The sequence below is a fragment of the Hemiscyllium ocellatum genome, chromosome 7 (genome assembly GCF_020745735.1).
Source record: "Hemiscyllium ocellatum isolate sHemOce1 chromosome 7, sHemOce1.pat.X.cur, whole genome shotgun sequence".
Lineage (NCBI taxonomy): Eukaryota > Metazoa > Chordata > Chondrichthyes > Orectolobiformes > Hemiscylliidae > Hemiscyllium > Hemiscyllium ocellatum.
The window spans coordinates 65,073,131-65,090,898 of NC_083407.1; the positions used below are offsets into that span (position 1 = coordinate 65,073,131).

The 17,768-nt window shown below is 38.4% G+C and overlaps 1 protein-coding gene across 2 annotated transcripts in view; it reads right to left on the reverse strand.

Moving 5' to 3' along the window:
- Nucleotides 1-729: 729 nt before the first annotated feature.
- ppp1r9ala (protein phosphatase 1 regulatory subunit 9A-like A) overlaps nucleotides 730-17,768 on the reverse strand; it is a 115,874-nt gene continuing 98,835 nt past the window's right edge. For both annotated transcript variants that reach the window (XM_060827298.1, XM_060827297.1), the window contains exons 18-19: nucleotides 14,288-14,470; nucleotides 730-2,632 (exon numbers count right to left, since the gene is read on the reverse strand). In XM_060827298.1, the coding sequence (XP_060683281.1) occupies nucleotides 2,462-2,632; nucleotides 14,288-14,470 (354 nt within the window). In that variant the 3' untranslated portion in view covers nucleotides 730-2,461. The remainder of the gene's footprint in view (nucleotides 2,633-14,287; nucleotides 14,471-17,768) is intronic.

Below are 17,768 nucleotides of genomic sequence, written 5' to 3' on the forward strand. Positions count from 1 at the left end.
GAGTCTACCAATGACCATGAATCCATTGTGAATTGATAGAAAATCCCATCTGGTTCACTAATGTCCTTTAAGGAAGGATACTGCCATCTGGCATTCCAGATCACAGCAATGTTGTTGACTCTTAATTGCCCTACCAGCAATTAGAGATGGGCAATAAATACTGGCCTAACCAATGACACACACACATCCCATGAATGAATTTAAAATAGCTACATATCTAAATACATAGGGTTCTGTTCTTTCTAGACAGATATGTGCACTGCTCCTGTCTCAACACAACAAAATAGGTGAGTCATTCAACCTGCCTGGTCTACATTTTGAGAAAGCCGGTGTTAATTGTTAATCAGCATTAATGGATGCATTTTCCATGGCAAAGCTTCTACCAATCAGTCTACTTGCTAACCAATCAGAACTCTCATCTCTTGCAATATAAATGTTGGTTGGGCTCCACCAACACCCAGGCCTGCTTCCATTGCTGCTGCCTAGGCTCCACCTGCACCTAGGCCTACCACCCTGATGCTGTCTAGGCCTGACCTGCACCTGGGGCACACCTACACAAAAAAAAATGTTGGTTTTCCACTTGAATTTGTATTCTTGCCAAATGTCCTTAAGTCAAAAAGTGTTGACAAACTCAGGTGCAAAGTCTTCTATGGAGTAACTTGGAAGGGGTATAAAAAAACAGTGAGTACATGATTGTTAAAGATAACACAAACTCTTCTTTCGATGATTATTCATTTTTATTCAGTGGATAAACTATTAGGAATGAATGATTTTTCTTTCCTTTTCATTACAACTTTTGTTTAGCAACGAAAGGAAAAAAATCCTAACTTTCCAGAAGAACACAAAGATCAGTTCCATAATACAATTTCATAATACATTTTGCAGTAATTACATCATACTACTGAATGCAGCACCCTGGATCCAGTCATTGGCATTAAGACCCACAGTCAAAAAGTACATTCCCAATGCACATTCAACCTGATATTTCAATGATAGTATAATGGCTCACTGCTTACAGTTTTTCCTTTGAAATTTTAAATTCAAGCGAATGCCATTAAAAAATGAATATTTTTCATGTGAAGTACCAAAACTAATTGTTTTTCTTGCATAATCTCCCCATTCCCCCGTTGTTTTAATATTATTTGCCAAATCTCATTGAAACATTAAATAAAATACAAAAAATATGTTGATATTTTATTTTATTTAGCTAGCTGTATTATTTAGAAAAAAAAACGTCTGACAAGGGAATACAGGTGGTTTTGGGGCACCAGTTTTGAATTTGCTCACACGAGTGCTATATCAAGCTAGATAAAGAAGACAAGAGAATGCAGTTGAGATAGAGATCAGGAAAACCATGAGACAACATGGAAAAAACAGAAATTCCAGAGGAAAATAAACAGGAAGCTGTCCTAACATAGAATGGAGAGATGTAAGTAAATAATCATTCGCAATGATTTAGCTTTTGATAGCGTATTGGAGAGGAAATGAGTAAAAGTACTTCAGATTATACTGGATGATATCTTGATGTGCAGCTACACGAGATATACAAAAAAATATCTAATGGCATATACAAAAATCTTAAGATTTCAAGTAATAACAAAAGCTGACGTTTGGGTGAGAAAGATCAGATAAGTGTAAAAAGTGAAAGCAAAGAACCATCCAAGCCTTAGACATTGGCAACATTTGTCACTGGGAGAAATGATTATTAAAATAGTCTCTTCCTGGATACAGAAGATAACAGCCCTCACAAAGCATAGCCTTTGTGGTCTGCAATATTAGAATGTTCAATGTATTTTCTAATAATCACTCTCCAGTTACCTTTTATTCTTTGGATAAAAAGAAATAAATTTGTATTAACTCAATGGAGAGGATTAGAAAAAACATACAAAACAGTGCTGGCCTTTACCTGCAATGAATAAAGTACAGAATTATAAAAATGTAAAATTGTACAGTCTGCATTCTACGTACAAAATGTATCACCTTTTGTGAACTGCATCATAAACCCTGCAGCAATTTAGCCCATAGACATAACATTAAGTGTTTCAATGTTGCATTATATTTTCCTAAAAAAAATGTACATAAATGACTCTTTTCTTGCAGTGTAAGCTTGTATCACAATTAAAGATACTTCTCATAACCCTTTGTCAAAGTATTATACCAAATTTTAATGGTGCTCTAGGTTTTATTAAAATATTAATTTCATTTATTACCATAAGGCCAGAGCTAGTTAAAACTGTATAGAATTATAAACCTACAAAAATGTATTAACAATATATACAGAAATTAACCTAGTCCAAACACACTTCAAAATGTACCATAAATTTATCTAATAGAAATGTTAAACTAACAAATTTGTGTCTTTTCTTATTTCTGAATGATGTAGTTTGTGAAGTATATAATATACTATAACACTGCCAAGCACAATAGTCTAAAGCAATCTCCATTACAAGTTTAGTCACATTTAACAGATTGTTTCCACAGAGGTGGCTTGTTTACCAGCTTTCCTCTGTTGATCCTTTTCTTTCTTTTGAATCTTCTCTCTTTGTTTTTCTACTTTTTCTTGTGCTTTTTTCATTTCTTTAAGTTTTTTCTTTATTGTGGCACGATCATTTTGACTGGCAACACCTAAAGTCTAGAAAAATCAAAGTATAACAAAATTATTATTTTGTAAACAATTAAAGTTTAATGCATACAAAGTCTGTATTGTACTGCAGTCTTCAGAAATTGAATGATGTTGACAAGGTTGGTGATCATGATGTGGATGTGCCAGTGTTAACTGGGCTGGACAAAGTTAAAACTCACACAACACCAGATTATAGTGCAACAGGTTTATTTGAAACTACAGGCTTTCGGAGCACTGCTCTTTTATCAGGTAGCTAGTGGGGCAGGATCATAGGACACAGAATTGATAGTAAAAGATCAAAGTGTCATACAACTGATGGGATGTATTGAACAAACCGAGATTGCTGTTAAGTCTTAAATCACTTAGGATGGGGATGCAGGTTTCAATTGATTAATATGTAAGTCCCAAAATTTCTTTCAGTTCACAGCCCCAAGATAACTTAAGATTTCATCAGTATCTTAAAAAAATGTGACGCCTCAGCTCAGACAATGTATTAAAGGTATGAGGTTAGAGTCTGTCTGTATCCCAACCTGGAGTTAGACTAGTTCTACTTCCAAAGTAGAAATTTATAAAATGTCACATTGACAGGCTGCCTACAGATTGTCTGCTTTTTGAACAAAATAGAATGTATCTGCAAATGGCCTGTCGGACCTCAGCATGACTTCCCGACTCTTACACTCAAAAGGACTGAGCAATGAAGACAAGCGTACCAAATGCTTTTTTAACCACCCTGTTTATATGTGATGCAAACTTCAAAGAATTATGTATCTAAACCTCTAGGTCCCTCTGCTTTACAACATGACCCAAGGCCCTACCATTAATTATATAAGCCCTACCCTTATTTTTTGTAACAAAATGCAATACCTTGCATTTATCCAGATTGAACTAGTCATCTGCCATTTTTCAGTCCATTGACCCAATTGATCAAGATCCTTTTGTAATCTTAGAAAACCTTCTTCACTGTCTGCTACGCCACCAATTTGGTATTGTCCATAAACTTACTAACCATGCCTTCTATATTCTCATCCAAATCATTTATATAAATAACAAAGAGAGGACCCAGCACCAATCCCTGTCGAACACCGCTTGTGACAGGCCTCCTTCCACTCTTTTAAAGGAAAGGTGTAAGACAAAAAAAAACCACGACACCCCAACACCACTTCAATCAGAAACTCCTGCGACAGAGACAGCACCCGGTGAAACACAGAGCAAAGCGCACTCTGCTCTTTCAAAACAGAAACTAAAACTGCCTTGACATCATTAACCAAAAACAAAGATGCTATTACTCTGAAGGAAAACAAAAACGAATAAACAAGCAAATAAATAAAACCCTCTGCTCCGTTACCATCGAGCACTTCTGGGACAGAGACAACAATAGTTTAAAATCCAGATGTTCCCCTTCTCATTTCAACAAAAGGTAAAATTCCCCTCACGCTGATCCCCATCACATGCATGAGACAAGGACAGTACAAGACCTGCTAAATTTCTTCAGCATTCTCTCTTTGTTTCAGATTTCCAGCATCTGCAGTATTTTACTTTCAGCTATATTTATCCTAACCTGTCAAACAGAGTGATGTAGACTGTGAGCCTTTTTCAGCTAGGCTGAGCCAGAAAACTCTCACCATTGAAGTGGGTAAGTTCAGGACATGAAATACTATAACAGAGTTATATTATTTCTTTTTGTTTGGCTTCCTAAAATGGCCATCCAAAAACTTATGGATAGACAACCTCACTCAACAGGGGTTAGGGCATGGGAAACATTTTGCAAGGGGTAAGACACAGCAATAAATTCACTGTAGGAATGCAGATTGGACTCTGAGTAGGATCTCAAACTTTATTTGTGGTGGTAGTTAGGGGGTGGGGGTGGAGTGGTGGAGGGAGGTACAGAAAAATTTGACAACTAGGCCACAATATACTCAACGCTTCAGGTTGCGATCTGCAGCACTACATTTATTCATTTAGCTCATCTGCTTCTCCCTGTGGCTGGGGAAGAAACAGGTAGCAAACTCTGCAAGAAGGGAATACATGATAATATAAATTAATTGGATGCAACATACCGAACCATACCACTCTCGCTCAATGATGGGGACCAGCAACATCGACCAACTTCTTCAAGATGTGAAACAGGTCTATACAATGCTGCTGCCAACATAGAATCATAGAATTCTAATGGCTTTCATTAACAAGGGGATTGAGTTTAAGAGTCGTGAGATCTTGTTGCAGCTCTATATAACTTTGGTTAGACCGCACTTGGAATACTGCGCCCAGTTCTGGTCGCCCTAATACAGGAAAGATGTGGAAGCTTTGGAGAGGGTTCAGAGGAGGTTTATCAGAATGCTGCCTGGACTGGAGGGCTTATCTTATGAACAGAGGTAGACTGAGCTCGGACTTTTGTCACTGGAGGAAAGGGGACCTAATTGAGGTATACAAGATGAGGGGCATAGATGGAGTCGATAGTCAGAGACTATTTCCCAGCGCAGAAATGGCTAACACGTGAGTCATAGTTTTAAGCTGGTTGGAGGAAAATATAGAGGGGATGTCAGAGGTGGGTTCTTTACACAGAGTTGAGAGAGCATGAAATGCATTGCCAGCAGCAGTTGTAGAAGCAAGGTCATTGGGGACATTTAAGAGACTGCTGGACATGCATATGGTCACAGCAATTTGAGGGTGTATACGTGAGGATCAATGGTCGGCACAACATCACGGGCTGAAGGGCCTGTTCTGTGCTGTACTGTTCAATGTTCTAATCATCATGGACGAAGCGAAGAAAAAGCAGCCCAGGACAGGAGGAAAGGTTAGAGGCATAGGAAAGAATAAGGCTGCATTTCAAAGCGACTTTAACACAACTTAAAATACTGAACTTTTCTATTAAACAAAGGAGTATTTGTTCACAATTTAATGACTAATTACTGGCATGTCTAGATTGTAGAGGTCATGGGTTTCGAAGGTGTTGTCGAAGCCTCAGTGAACTTCTGTAGTTCATCTGTAAATGGTGGGAGAGGTAAGATTTAAAGGATCTCAAGGGATAACTTTTTCATGCAGGGGGTGATGCGTGCATGGAGTTGCCAGAGCTGGTGGTGAAGGCTTGGACAATTACAATATTTAAAAGGCATCTGGATGGGTACATGAAGAGGAAGGCTTTAAGGGGAATATGGGCCAAAAGCTGGCAAATGGAACTGGACTCATTTAGGATATCTGGTCTGCACAGATGAGTTTGACAAGTTACCATGCTGTACATCTTCATGACTCTAATGAAAATAATTAACATTTTAGGTATTCCTTTTTTTTGAAATGGAACACATATAGTCGTACAGTCCTACAGCATGGAGACAGGCACTTTGGTGTAACTGGTCCATGCCAACCAAAATATATATCCACGCTATTTCCCTGCACTCGGCCCATATCCTTCTAAACCTTTCCCATCTATGTATTTGTCCAAATGCCTTTTAAATGTTGTTAATGTACCTGCCTCAACCACTTCCGCTGGCAGCTTATTCCATATGCATACCATCCTGTGTAAAAAAGCTGCCACTCAGGTTCCCTTTTATTCTTTTCCCTCTAACCTTAATCTGATCTCCTCTCATCGTCAATTCCCCAATCTTGGGAAAAAGATGGGAGTGCGTTCACCCTATCCATGCCTCTCATTTTATACACTTCTATAAGATCCCATTTCAGCCTCCTAAGCTCGAAAGAAAAGTGTCCTAGCTTGCCAAACCTCTACCTATAACTCAGACCCTTGAGTTCTGCTAACATCCTTGCAAATTTCTTTCTCACTCTTTCCAGTTTAATAACATTCTTCCTCTAACAGAGTTACCAAAACTGAACACAATACTCCAATTGCGGCCTCATCAACATCCTACACAACTGCAACATAACCTCCCAACTTTGATAATCAATGCCCTGACAGATGAAGGTCAGAATGCCAAAAGCCTTTTTCACTGCCCTGCCTACCAGCGACTCCACTTTCAGGAAACCATGCACCGGAACTCCAACACCCCTCTGTTCTACTACACTCTTTAAGGCCCTACCATTCACCATGAAACTCCTACCTTGATTTGACTTTACAAAATACAAGACCTCACACTTTCCTATATTAAACTCCATTTGTCGCAGGTAGATAGGATAATGAAGAAAGCCTTTGGTATGTATTCCTTTATTGGTCAGAGTACTGAGTACAGGAGTTGGGAGGTCATGTTGTGGCTGTACAGGACATTGGTTAGGCCACTGTTGGGATATTGCATGCAATTCTAGTCTCCTTCCTATTGGAAAGATGTTGTGAAACTTTAAAGGGTTCAGAAAAGATTTATAAGGGTGTTGCCAGGGTTGGAGGATTTGAGCTATAGAGAGAGGCTGAACAGGTTGGGGATGTTTTCCCTGGAACGTTGGAGGCTGAGGGGTGAACCCTATAGAGGTTTACAAAATTATGAGGGGCATGGAGAGGTAAATAAGCAAAGTCTTTTCCCTGGCGTCAGGGAGTCCAGAACTAGAAGGCATAGGTTTAGGGTGAGAGGGGAAAGATATAAAAGAGACCTAAGGGGCAACTTTTTCCACACAGAGGGTGATACGTGTATGGAATGAGCTGCCAGAGGAATTGGTGGAGGCTGCTACAATTGCAACATTTAAGAGGTATTTGGATGGGTACATGAATAGGAAGGGTTTGGAGGGATATGGCTGGGTGCTGGCAGGTGGGACTAGATTGGGTTGGGATATCTGGTTGGCATGGACGGGTTGGACCAAAAGGTCTGTTTCCATGCTGTACATCTCTCTGACTCGATGCTATTTCTCTGCCCATTTCCCAGCTGATCAAGGTCTTACTGCAATTTCTAATATCCTTTCTCACTGTCCACAATATAGCCTATTTTAGTGTCATTCATAAATTTACTAATCATGCCCTGAACATTCTCTTCTAAATCATTGATATAAATACCAAACAGCAATGGAGTAAGCACCAACTCCTAAGGCATTCCACTAGTCACAGGCCTCCAGTCCGACAAGCATCCTTCCACTATTACCATCTACTTCCTACCATCAAGCCAATTGTGTGTCCAATTTGTTAGCTTCCCCTAGATTCCATGCAATCTAGCCTTCCACAGCAGCCTACCATGTGGAACCTTATCAAAGGCCTTACTGAAATCCATATAGACTACATCTACTGCCCTTGCATCATCAACCATCTTGGTCACTTTATCAAAGAATTCAAACAAATATGTGAGGGATGATCTCCCATGCACAAAGCCGTGCTGACAATGCCTAGTCAGACCCTGTCTTTCCAAACGCATGTATATCTTATCTGTGAGAATCTTCTCAAGCAACGTAGCTTTCTGCTCTACAGTTCCCAGGATGTTAGGCCTTCTGGTCTATAGTTCCCAGGTTTTTTTGTGCAGTCCTTCTTGACTAAGGGCACAACAGTCGCAACCCTCCAGTCTTCCAGGACCTCACCCATGGCTAACAATGATACAAAAATATCAGGCAGAGTCACAGCGATTTCATCCGTAGCCTTCTGCAGTATTCTTGGACATATCTGGTCAGGACCAGGAGATTTATCCACCTTCATATATTCTAATACATCCAATACTCCTCAACTGTGATATGGACTTCCCTAAGATACGACCACTAACTTCCCCAACTCTACACGTCTTTCTCCATGGTAAACACAGAGGAGAAATTATTCATTGAGGACCTTGCCCATCTCCTGTGATTCTATACATACATGTCCACTTTGATCATTGAGGGGTCCTATTCTTAAAGAACCTCTTTGGATGCACTATAATCTTCTCAGCCAAGGCTATCTCGTGTCCCCACTTATGATATATTATACAATTATTAAATGTTCCATCTAAGAAAATTAGTACTCCACATTAAACAATAGGATGCACTTATGGCAGTCAAGTTACTGTGGCTAACAACATATTCTATGAGTGATCAGTCTAAGGCACGCAGCTCTGAAGTATGAAAGCCTAGATTGGACTTCCATAATGGCTAACAAGAGAAGCCTGCTGGCTGGTAATTTCTTGGTCTCTGCAACTAAAGTAACAGAAAACAATGCAAGCATCTAGTAGACACATATCCCTGAGGATAATTCAATTAACTTGCCTCCTCTAAGTCACTTTCTGGCACTGCCCTTACTTTATTAGAATCTTGCTGTCCTAACTGAATTAGTGTGTGTCTTGTAATAGCATTTCAACAGTCCATTCTAGTAATCTCAGGTGACCAAAGGCTTTATAAAGAGTTTCCACCATTTGCAGGCCTACATGCTACTGTCTATATACATTTGTTTTAGACAGACCACTAATTTTCAGAAGCACACTAGCAAAATCCAGCTCTTTTGCTTTCCCTTCCCTCAGCTCAATACTGGCAAGACAAATGTCACTTACCTGTTCCCCTGTCTAGAATTCTGCAATTTAGCAACCAAACAGCAGTTCTCTCAGATTAATTAAAAAATAAGGTTAATCACAACTGATTCTTGACATTGACAAAAAAATGTTTTCGTTTGTGTGATGGGGATCTATATAGCTTTTTAAAATGTATCCATTTGCAGGCAAGCATTTGTTACCCATCCATAATTGCCATTGAGAAGGTGATGCTGACCCCTCTTTTTGAACTGCAACAGCTCATGTGGTACAGTCACACATTCAAACACACTGTTAAGAAGGGAGTTTCATGTCTGGACTTAGTGACAGTGAAGTAATAACAATATAATTCCAATCAGAACGGTATGGCCTTGTCTATCTAGATGATAGAGGTCATAGGTTACGAAGGTGTTCTCAAAGAAGTCTCAGTGAATTGCTGTTGTGCATCTTGTAGATGGTATATACTAATGCCATTGTATACTATTGGTAAAAGGAGTGAATGTTGAAATTGGTGAGTAGGGTGCCAATCAAGTGGGCTGCATTGTCCTGGGTGGTGCTGAAGTGCACTCCTCAGACTGAAGAGGCAAGTTACGAGCCACAGAATTTCCGCTTTCTGCCTGTCCTTGTGGCTTACGTGGTTGATAGTTAACTTCTTAGTCAATTGTAATCCCCAGAATGATTATAGTGGGAAATTGAGTAAAGGTAACACTTTTGAAAGTCAAGAGGAGATGGTCATTGCCTGGCATGAGTGTTACTTGTCAAGTATCAGCACAAGCCTTGCTGAATATGGACATGGACTATTTCAGTCTGGATTGTTGTGAATGATGCTGAACATTCAGCAAATCTCTCCACATAGTATCTTATGACGGAGAGAAGGTTATTGATGAAGCACTGAAAATAGTTGAGCCTAGGAATCTACCCTGAGGAACTCACCCACTGATGTCCTGAAACTGCAATCAATAACCTCCAATAACACTATCTTTACACTAGGTATAATTCCAAACAGTAGGAGAGACTTCCTCAATTCCAACTGAATTTAGTTTTATCCACAGAGAGATGCTACCTTAGTGTCAAGATAGTTACTCACACTTGACTGCATAGCCAGTATTTGCTTTCTAAGTGTGATGTTACTACTTCTACGACTGTTTCACGCAGTGAATTCAGACCTTTCAGTAACCTCTGGGTGAAAAAAATCTCAACTTTGCTCGAAAAATTCTTCCAATTACTTTAAATTTATTCCACTAGTTACTGAATTCCTTAGGGGAAACTGGTCCTTCTTATCTACTTTATTTAGGCCCCTCATATTTTCTGCACTTGAAATCTCCCCTTAGCTTCTTTTGTTTCAAGGAATAAAACCCCAGCGTTTTCAGCTTTTTCTCAAATAAAATTTTATTTCTGGTTACATAATTATAAATTATGCCTATGATTTCCAAAAGTTTTTACAGTTGTTTTCCAAACTTTTAAACTGTATTCTTCATACAAGAATCTTCTATAAAAATGAAAAATCATCCAACCACTGAAAGGTATTATTTCTACTCCTTCAACATCCAAGCAATCCTAACTGTTTCTCATTTGGCTGTCAAACCTTTTATTTATTCAGATTTATTTCTCTGAGATCACACCTCTGAATTCTTCTGACCTCTAAGACACATTATTGAATATCTTCTCAAAATCCATATATGATGGATCTCCATGCTAATGCTAGTTATCCAACATTTTCTTCCAAAGACACAAGTAACGTTATCAACTCTGCAGACTGTCACTGATTAACCCAAACATGCCTAAATATTTATTAACGTTATCAGAGACTGTCAATCTACAAGTTTGTCCACAACTAATGGTAGACCAACAGGTTAACAGTTACACAGTTTAGTCTTCTCATCATTCTTTTGAAAAATATTACACTGTCTGCTCTCTCATTCAATAAGACAATATTTGTTAAAAACATTCTGAACAACACTTGCCATCTTTGGACATTTAGCAACAACCAATGATGTGCTCCATCAGGACCTTATGGCTTATTCCATTCTATTAATTTATTCAGAAAGACAGAAAATTTGGAAAACCCAACCATTTATTAGGTTATACCAACATTTGGAAACACCGACATAAAACATTTATATAACTAAATTTCCTTTCATACTACCTAACAGCTCTTTCATGTGCACCATTTTCTATATTCACAGTTATCTTTAGTACTGTGATCATTACTTTTATCAGGTAGCCTTTTGAAGTTTGAGTTTAGCTTTCATTTCTAGCAGCAAAACTTCTTTGACATTCAATTTATCTTGCACTCAATCTAACATACTTCCATTGATCTGTCAGCCATTTGTTAAATTTTTTGCCTAATTAAGCTGAACCAGATCTTTTATGAATGAACTTTGTTTTTTCCCTAGTTCGTGATTCTTCATTATCTTTTTTATTCTTGCATTAAACTCAACTGTGATTGTGTTTTCTATTACTAATTCTTCTCTTATCAGTTTGCTGGCTCCCTTTTAATGCAGCCCCGCTAGATCATTTTTTACTGAATTTTAGCACACTGTTAAAATGTATATAGTTCCCCATCACCATATATCTTTCTCCTGAAAATGCAACAAAGAATATTAAGGTCTAAATCATGTCCACGACTAAGCCAGATCCCTCTCTTTCATCTAACTAACTATATTGCAAACATGAATATTTGCAAACACTGTCAGCACCAGTCAATTTTCTTGTGCCATGTGTGTCAACATTTTGCATTAACTTGCTATATTCACACATCAGTAAAAGACATGAGATGCAAACATCAAGTTGATTGTAGAGTCTTAGACAGAGCTGTGGTAGTTTTGAGTCGTCTATCTTAGCATAAATTAGTTTGATTTTTTTCCTCAGTGAACTGAATTTAAAATTCAAATTCCCAACTGTAAAATTAAGACTTGCTTCTGTTTGGCTCATTGGTCATAAATGTATTCTAAATATTTCAAATTTTATATTCATTCTTAATTTTATTATTTACAATTAAATTTATACTGTTGTTTCCAGCAGAATATTTGATATACTCTCTGCTTTCATAGTTTTCTCAGTGATGCCATGACATCCTTCATCCTCCGCAGCCAATGACAGAACAACCATTCTGAATGCCTCGTCATGGCTGAATAAAAGTTGTCTAAAGGTTCAACTAAAGAACTACAGAAAGCATTCTATCTGGATACATTACAGTGTGGTATGACAACTGCTTTTCCCAAGACTGCAAGAAACTACAGACAGTCGTATACACAGCCCAGTCCATCACGCAAACCAGCCTTCCATTAATTGACTCATTTATATTTCCGCTACCTCAGGAAGGCACCCAACATAATCAGACACCCCTCCCAACCCCGTTATACACTCTTCCACCCTCTTCCATTGGGCAGAAGATATAAAAGTTTGAATACAAGAATGAATAAATTCAAGTTTCATCTCCACTTTTATAAGACTTTTGAACGAATGCCTCGAATGTTAATTCTGACCTCTCTCTGCAGCTGTAACACTGTGTTCTGCTATACTGATGCACTTGTATCATATGATCTGCATGCATAGCAGCAAAACAACTTTTTACTGTATTGCAGTACATATGACAACTATAAATCAATAATCAATCTACTATTCATATTGTTGATCTGCATCTCATCTCAATGGATCATTTGTTCCACAGTGCTCTTAGAAGCACAGAATCTTCTGAATTTCAATCACTGACTGCCACCTCATACTAAAACTATATATCCCTTGGGCAAACCTAATGAGTCAAGAGTTCCTGAGTCTTCCCTCCTTTACATCAGCGAAATATCAACATCTCTTTTTCCTATGCAACTGATGTCTTGAAATGTTGATTAGTGTCTCATGGATGAGGGTTCACCATTCCAGTCAATTTTTCCATACTTAGTATGTTGGTAATGAACCCAAACATACTCAAAAATCACATCCTCCAGTGTCAAGGGTATCTTTGTGCTGCTATCCTGTTTCAAAACTAAAAACGTGTGAATACACTTAGCCAAATACCATCTAATACAAAGGTCTAGATCTTCAAATTCTATTTATAGCAACTGCACCACATTCAACAAGTTCCATATATTTGTGCCTGTTCATATGAGTTGCAGCAAGCTATGGCTACTTCGCAACATTCAAGAGCTGCTGTAAAAGTAAATTTTGGTGCTGCATATTCATGTACCAAGGAATAATGCTGCTGCTTTTCTCCATCAAAGTTGGGACTGCATCAATTGTAATCTGCAAGATACTTGTAATATGCTCTCACATTTAATTGTCCTGTTCATTTAGGTATTTGCGAGCAACCTCTGGTCTTTTTGGTCTCTCTCTCTCTGAGCCTATCAAGGCAGCTCAAATTTACACTTATTAGTTGCCCAACGACTAAGTCAGACAATTCTCCTGTGAGAACAGATGTCAGTTCTAGGTTTCTCATACCTAACAAGAGGTGTTACTTAATCTACAATATGAACGACGTGTTGCTGAATGAACGGAGATCAGTCAACATCAGGAAAAAAACAGCTTTTTTTCATTTTCATTCACAGGATAAGGGTGTCACCGGCTAGGTCAGCATTTACTGCCCATCTCTAATTGACTCTTAACTGCCCTTTGGGCAATCACATTGCTGTGGATCTAGTGTCACATGCAGGCCAGATCTTCTGACACTTTCAAAATTGAACATCTATCATCAGAATTGATGAAGGGTAACGCTTTTTGTAACTTTTAACTTTTTGTACAAAACAGAGGCAGAAGTAGACATTCAGTCCTTGATGCTGTTTCCTTTTACCAATAACAACTGATTGCTGTGAATTTACAATATTTTGTTGTTCTTAGTGCATATCATGTGGAACATTTATTGTTTATTTAATTGAAATGGTCAGTCTGGTGCATTTATGTATTTTAAAGATTCAACATTGTGACTTTCCATTCAGCTTTCTCAATATCTAGGTTCTGAAACTATGAAACTCAGTTTTCAGATCCAAATGGTAAATGTCCAAAAACAAGATGAATTTACACAACCTTTTCTAAAGAATTCTGAAGACAGTGAAATACCTGCTTCTTAACATATTAAGAATCTTCCCTAAGAAAACACATTTTATATGGAAACCTATTTGACTTTGGAGAATCATGATCAAGCCTATAGATGTTTATACACAGTAGAAAAGCTACTTGATCTTTTCCTACACCCTGTCCCAATGGTGAAACATTTCTCTATCCTTTCTCTAGACTAATACTTATTGCGCACACACAACACAATTTGTCTTTAATAAATCCAACATTTAGCAGTATTGTGGAACAACTTGCAATACTGTACCTTAAGTCTGCTGCTATCTAGTTGCATTAGTTGTTCTCCATCAATATTTTTAGAAACAAATTCTGCTGTGTATTGCTCTAAATTCATTCCCATCAGCCAGTGACAGACTTGTTGGGTTGTCCACTGAGAAACTGCTCGATTTTGCCATTGGTTCTGTTTTCCTGTCATTGCTTGATCAGATACCTGTTTCAACAGAGTTAAATAAAATGTTACGGGTAAAGTATATAACCTTATCTTAATGTAAATGAGGCACAATAAAAACTTTTAAGTTACCCCTTTAAGATACATCAATACGAAGGAATAGAATACTTTTCACTCTGAACATTCAGAACTGGATTGTTTTCTAATCCTCTTCTGTTCTATTGATTTACTGCTACCACTGATAAAACAAAAATAACACAAACCATTTCCAGTCCAATGGCCCTTCTTCAGAACTTCTACTGAGTTAGTCCAAAATTTTTTGCTTTTGTATTTTCAGATCTCCAGCATCCTATACAACAACTATTTAAATTAACCAACAATTATAAAACTACGCAGTATGCTACTGGTCACTGTACATTATTGCATTACTTCCAATGAAAAAAAACATTCAAAGTATGTGGTGGGAAAAATACCGTAAAATATATAATTACCTCATTAATGTAACTATCAAAGAAATAGAAGTAGGTAATCATATTATGGGATTCATATTATGGAGTACTGACTCTGTGGCCAAATGGCCCTCTTCTGAACCATAACAATTCTGTGATTCTGGCACTTTCACCATAGGTTTAGAAGTAGTAAATGTCATAGAACTTGAAACCCTACATTGCCAGAAAAACACAGGAGATAATTCTCTATTTGTGTTATGTATAATCTCATGTAAACAAAGTATTTTACATTTCATTAATTATTTTGAAATACATCAATTTATGCAGGCAAACGTGGTAAGCAATGTTACAAAAGCAAGATGTCATTCAAAATAATAATGACAAACCAAGGATTTTTAGTCAAAGAGAAGTTTACAGGATTCCCTGCTTTTCTTCAATCAGAGTTACTTACAACTTTAACTTGGAGTTACATAGTGCCCTTGAGACAACAATATACCCAAGACATTTCAGAAGTGATGTAAAGCAAAATATGGCAGCATCAATTAAGGAGAAAGCAAACACTCATATGCATGGTCAGTGGTAGGTCTTAATAAGTTGACTTAAATAAAGGAAGTAAAGATTTGAGATGTTTATTTAGGGAGAGAATTTCAGATTTAAGGAGCAGTAGAAAATGGGGCAGCAATTAAAATCAAGAGGGAGAACTAGCTATATGGATACAGAACTGGCTCAGAGGTCGAAGATAGGTTATGGGTGGAGGGTTGTTTTTCAAACTGGAGGCCTCTGACCAGCAGTGTGCTGCAAGGATCATTGCTGGGTGCACTACTTTTTGTCATTTATATAAATGATTTGGATGTGAACAGAAGACGGGCCAATGGGCCGAGTGGCAGATGAAGTTTAATTTGGGTAAATGTGAGGTGCTTCATTTTGGAAAGGCAAATCAAGATAGGACTTTTACACTTTATGGTACGTCCTAGGGAGTGTGGCTGAACAAAGAAATCTTGCAGTGCTGGTTCATTTTCCTTGAAAGTGAAATCCCAGGTAGACTGGATAGTAAAGGCGGTGTTTGGAATGCTTGTGACTTTACAAGACATTTGTTAGGCCACTTTTGAAATACTGCATGCATTTCTGGTGTCCCTGCTATAGGAAGGATTGAAAGGGTTCAGAAAAGATTTATTAAGGATGTTGCCAGATTTGGAGGGTTTGAGCTATAGGGAAATGCTGAATAGACTGGGGCTGTTTTCCTTGGAGCATCAGAGGCTAACGGGTGACCTTAGAGGTCTATAAAATCATGAGGGACATGTATAGGGTAAATTGACAAGGTCTTTTCTCTGGGATGGGAGAGTCCAGAACCAGAAGGCATAGGTTTAGGGTGAGGAGGGGAGAAGTTTAAAAGGGACCTAAGGGACAACTTTTTCATGCAAAGGGTGGTGCTTGTATGACATGAACTGCCAAAGGAAGTGGAAGAGGCTGGTACAACTCAACATTTAAAAGACACCCAGATGGGTATATGAATAGGAAGGATTGAGAGGGATATGGGCCAAGTGCTGGCAAATGGGACTAGATTAGGTTAGAAAATCCGGTCAGCAAAGCTAAACTGGACCGAAGGATCGGTTTCCGTGCTGAACACCCTCGTGATTCTATAAATGGAACTAGATTTATTCAGGATGTCTGGTCAAAAGGAATGAGTTGGACGAAAAGATCTGTTCTGTGCTATGTGTCTCTAGGACTAAGAGATGAGAATTAGAGTGGTGCAAAGATCTTGGAGGGTTATAAGGTTATTATGAAGATAGGAATGAGACAAGCAACATTCTAAATCGAAACCAAAGATAACAATTTTTAAAATCAGTGGTGCTCAGCAAGCACAGCAATAACAGATGAATGGTATTTAGAGAGAGTTTGAGCATGGGCAGAATTCTGAAAAACCTCCAGTTTACTGAAAGAAACTGGCCAGGAGCATCTTATAATAGCCAAGTCTAAAGATAACGGGCGGCTCAGTGGATAGCACTACTGTCTTACAGCACCAGAGTCCCAGTTTCAATTCCAGCATTGCGTGACTGTGCGAATTGCACATAGATATTCTCCCCAAGTCTGTGTGGATTTCCTCCAGGTGTTCTGGTTTCCTCCCACAGTCCAATCTTGTGCAGGTCAGGTGGACTGGTCATGCTAAATTGCCCACAGTGTCCACAGATGTGCTGGGAAGGTGGATTAGCCATGGGAAATGCAGGATTAGATTAGAGGGGTGAGTCTGGATAGGATGCTGTTTGGAGGATCGGTATGCACTTGATCGGCCAAATAGCCTGCTTCCAAACTGTAGGGCTTCTATGATTCTATAATTTATTTTGGGATTATGGTCAGCATGGACTGGTTTTTCTGATGGCTCTGTTTCCATGCTGCATGACTCTGTGAATCTCACTCTCAGCCAAAACTATACGTAAATCAGTAATAATATTTTCTCCTAATACAACTATATTCCTTTTAACACCTCGCAGTTGAACAGCTTCTGTTCTGTCCGTTCATTCTCCTTGCGGGCTCTGCTTTCATTTAGGCAAGTTACAAGAATCTAGAATCTATTGAAAAAGTGCAAAGGTTGGGACTTCTCCATTGGTACATTCTGGACTCCCATACCTGCTTCATTCTAGTCTCTTCTGAATCTGACCAAGGAAGAAGTTCAAAGTGTCTAGCCTGATTGGTGTGACTGTCTCTAGAACAAAGTGTCTGGATATCCTTCCTCTAGTGTCTGTAGCTCAACTTGAGTTCACCAGCTTTCAGCTAAATTTCCTGAACATTTAGTGCAGATATGGCTCATATAGGTGCCCATCAACTCCCACAGCCACTACTCAGAAGACCTCAGGATGACAGTTCAAAAGTTTCTAATTCAGTGCAACTGGGAA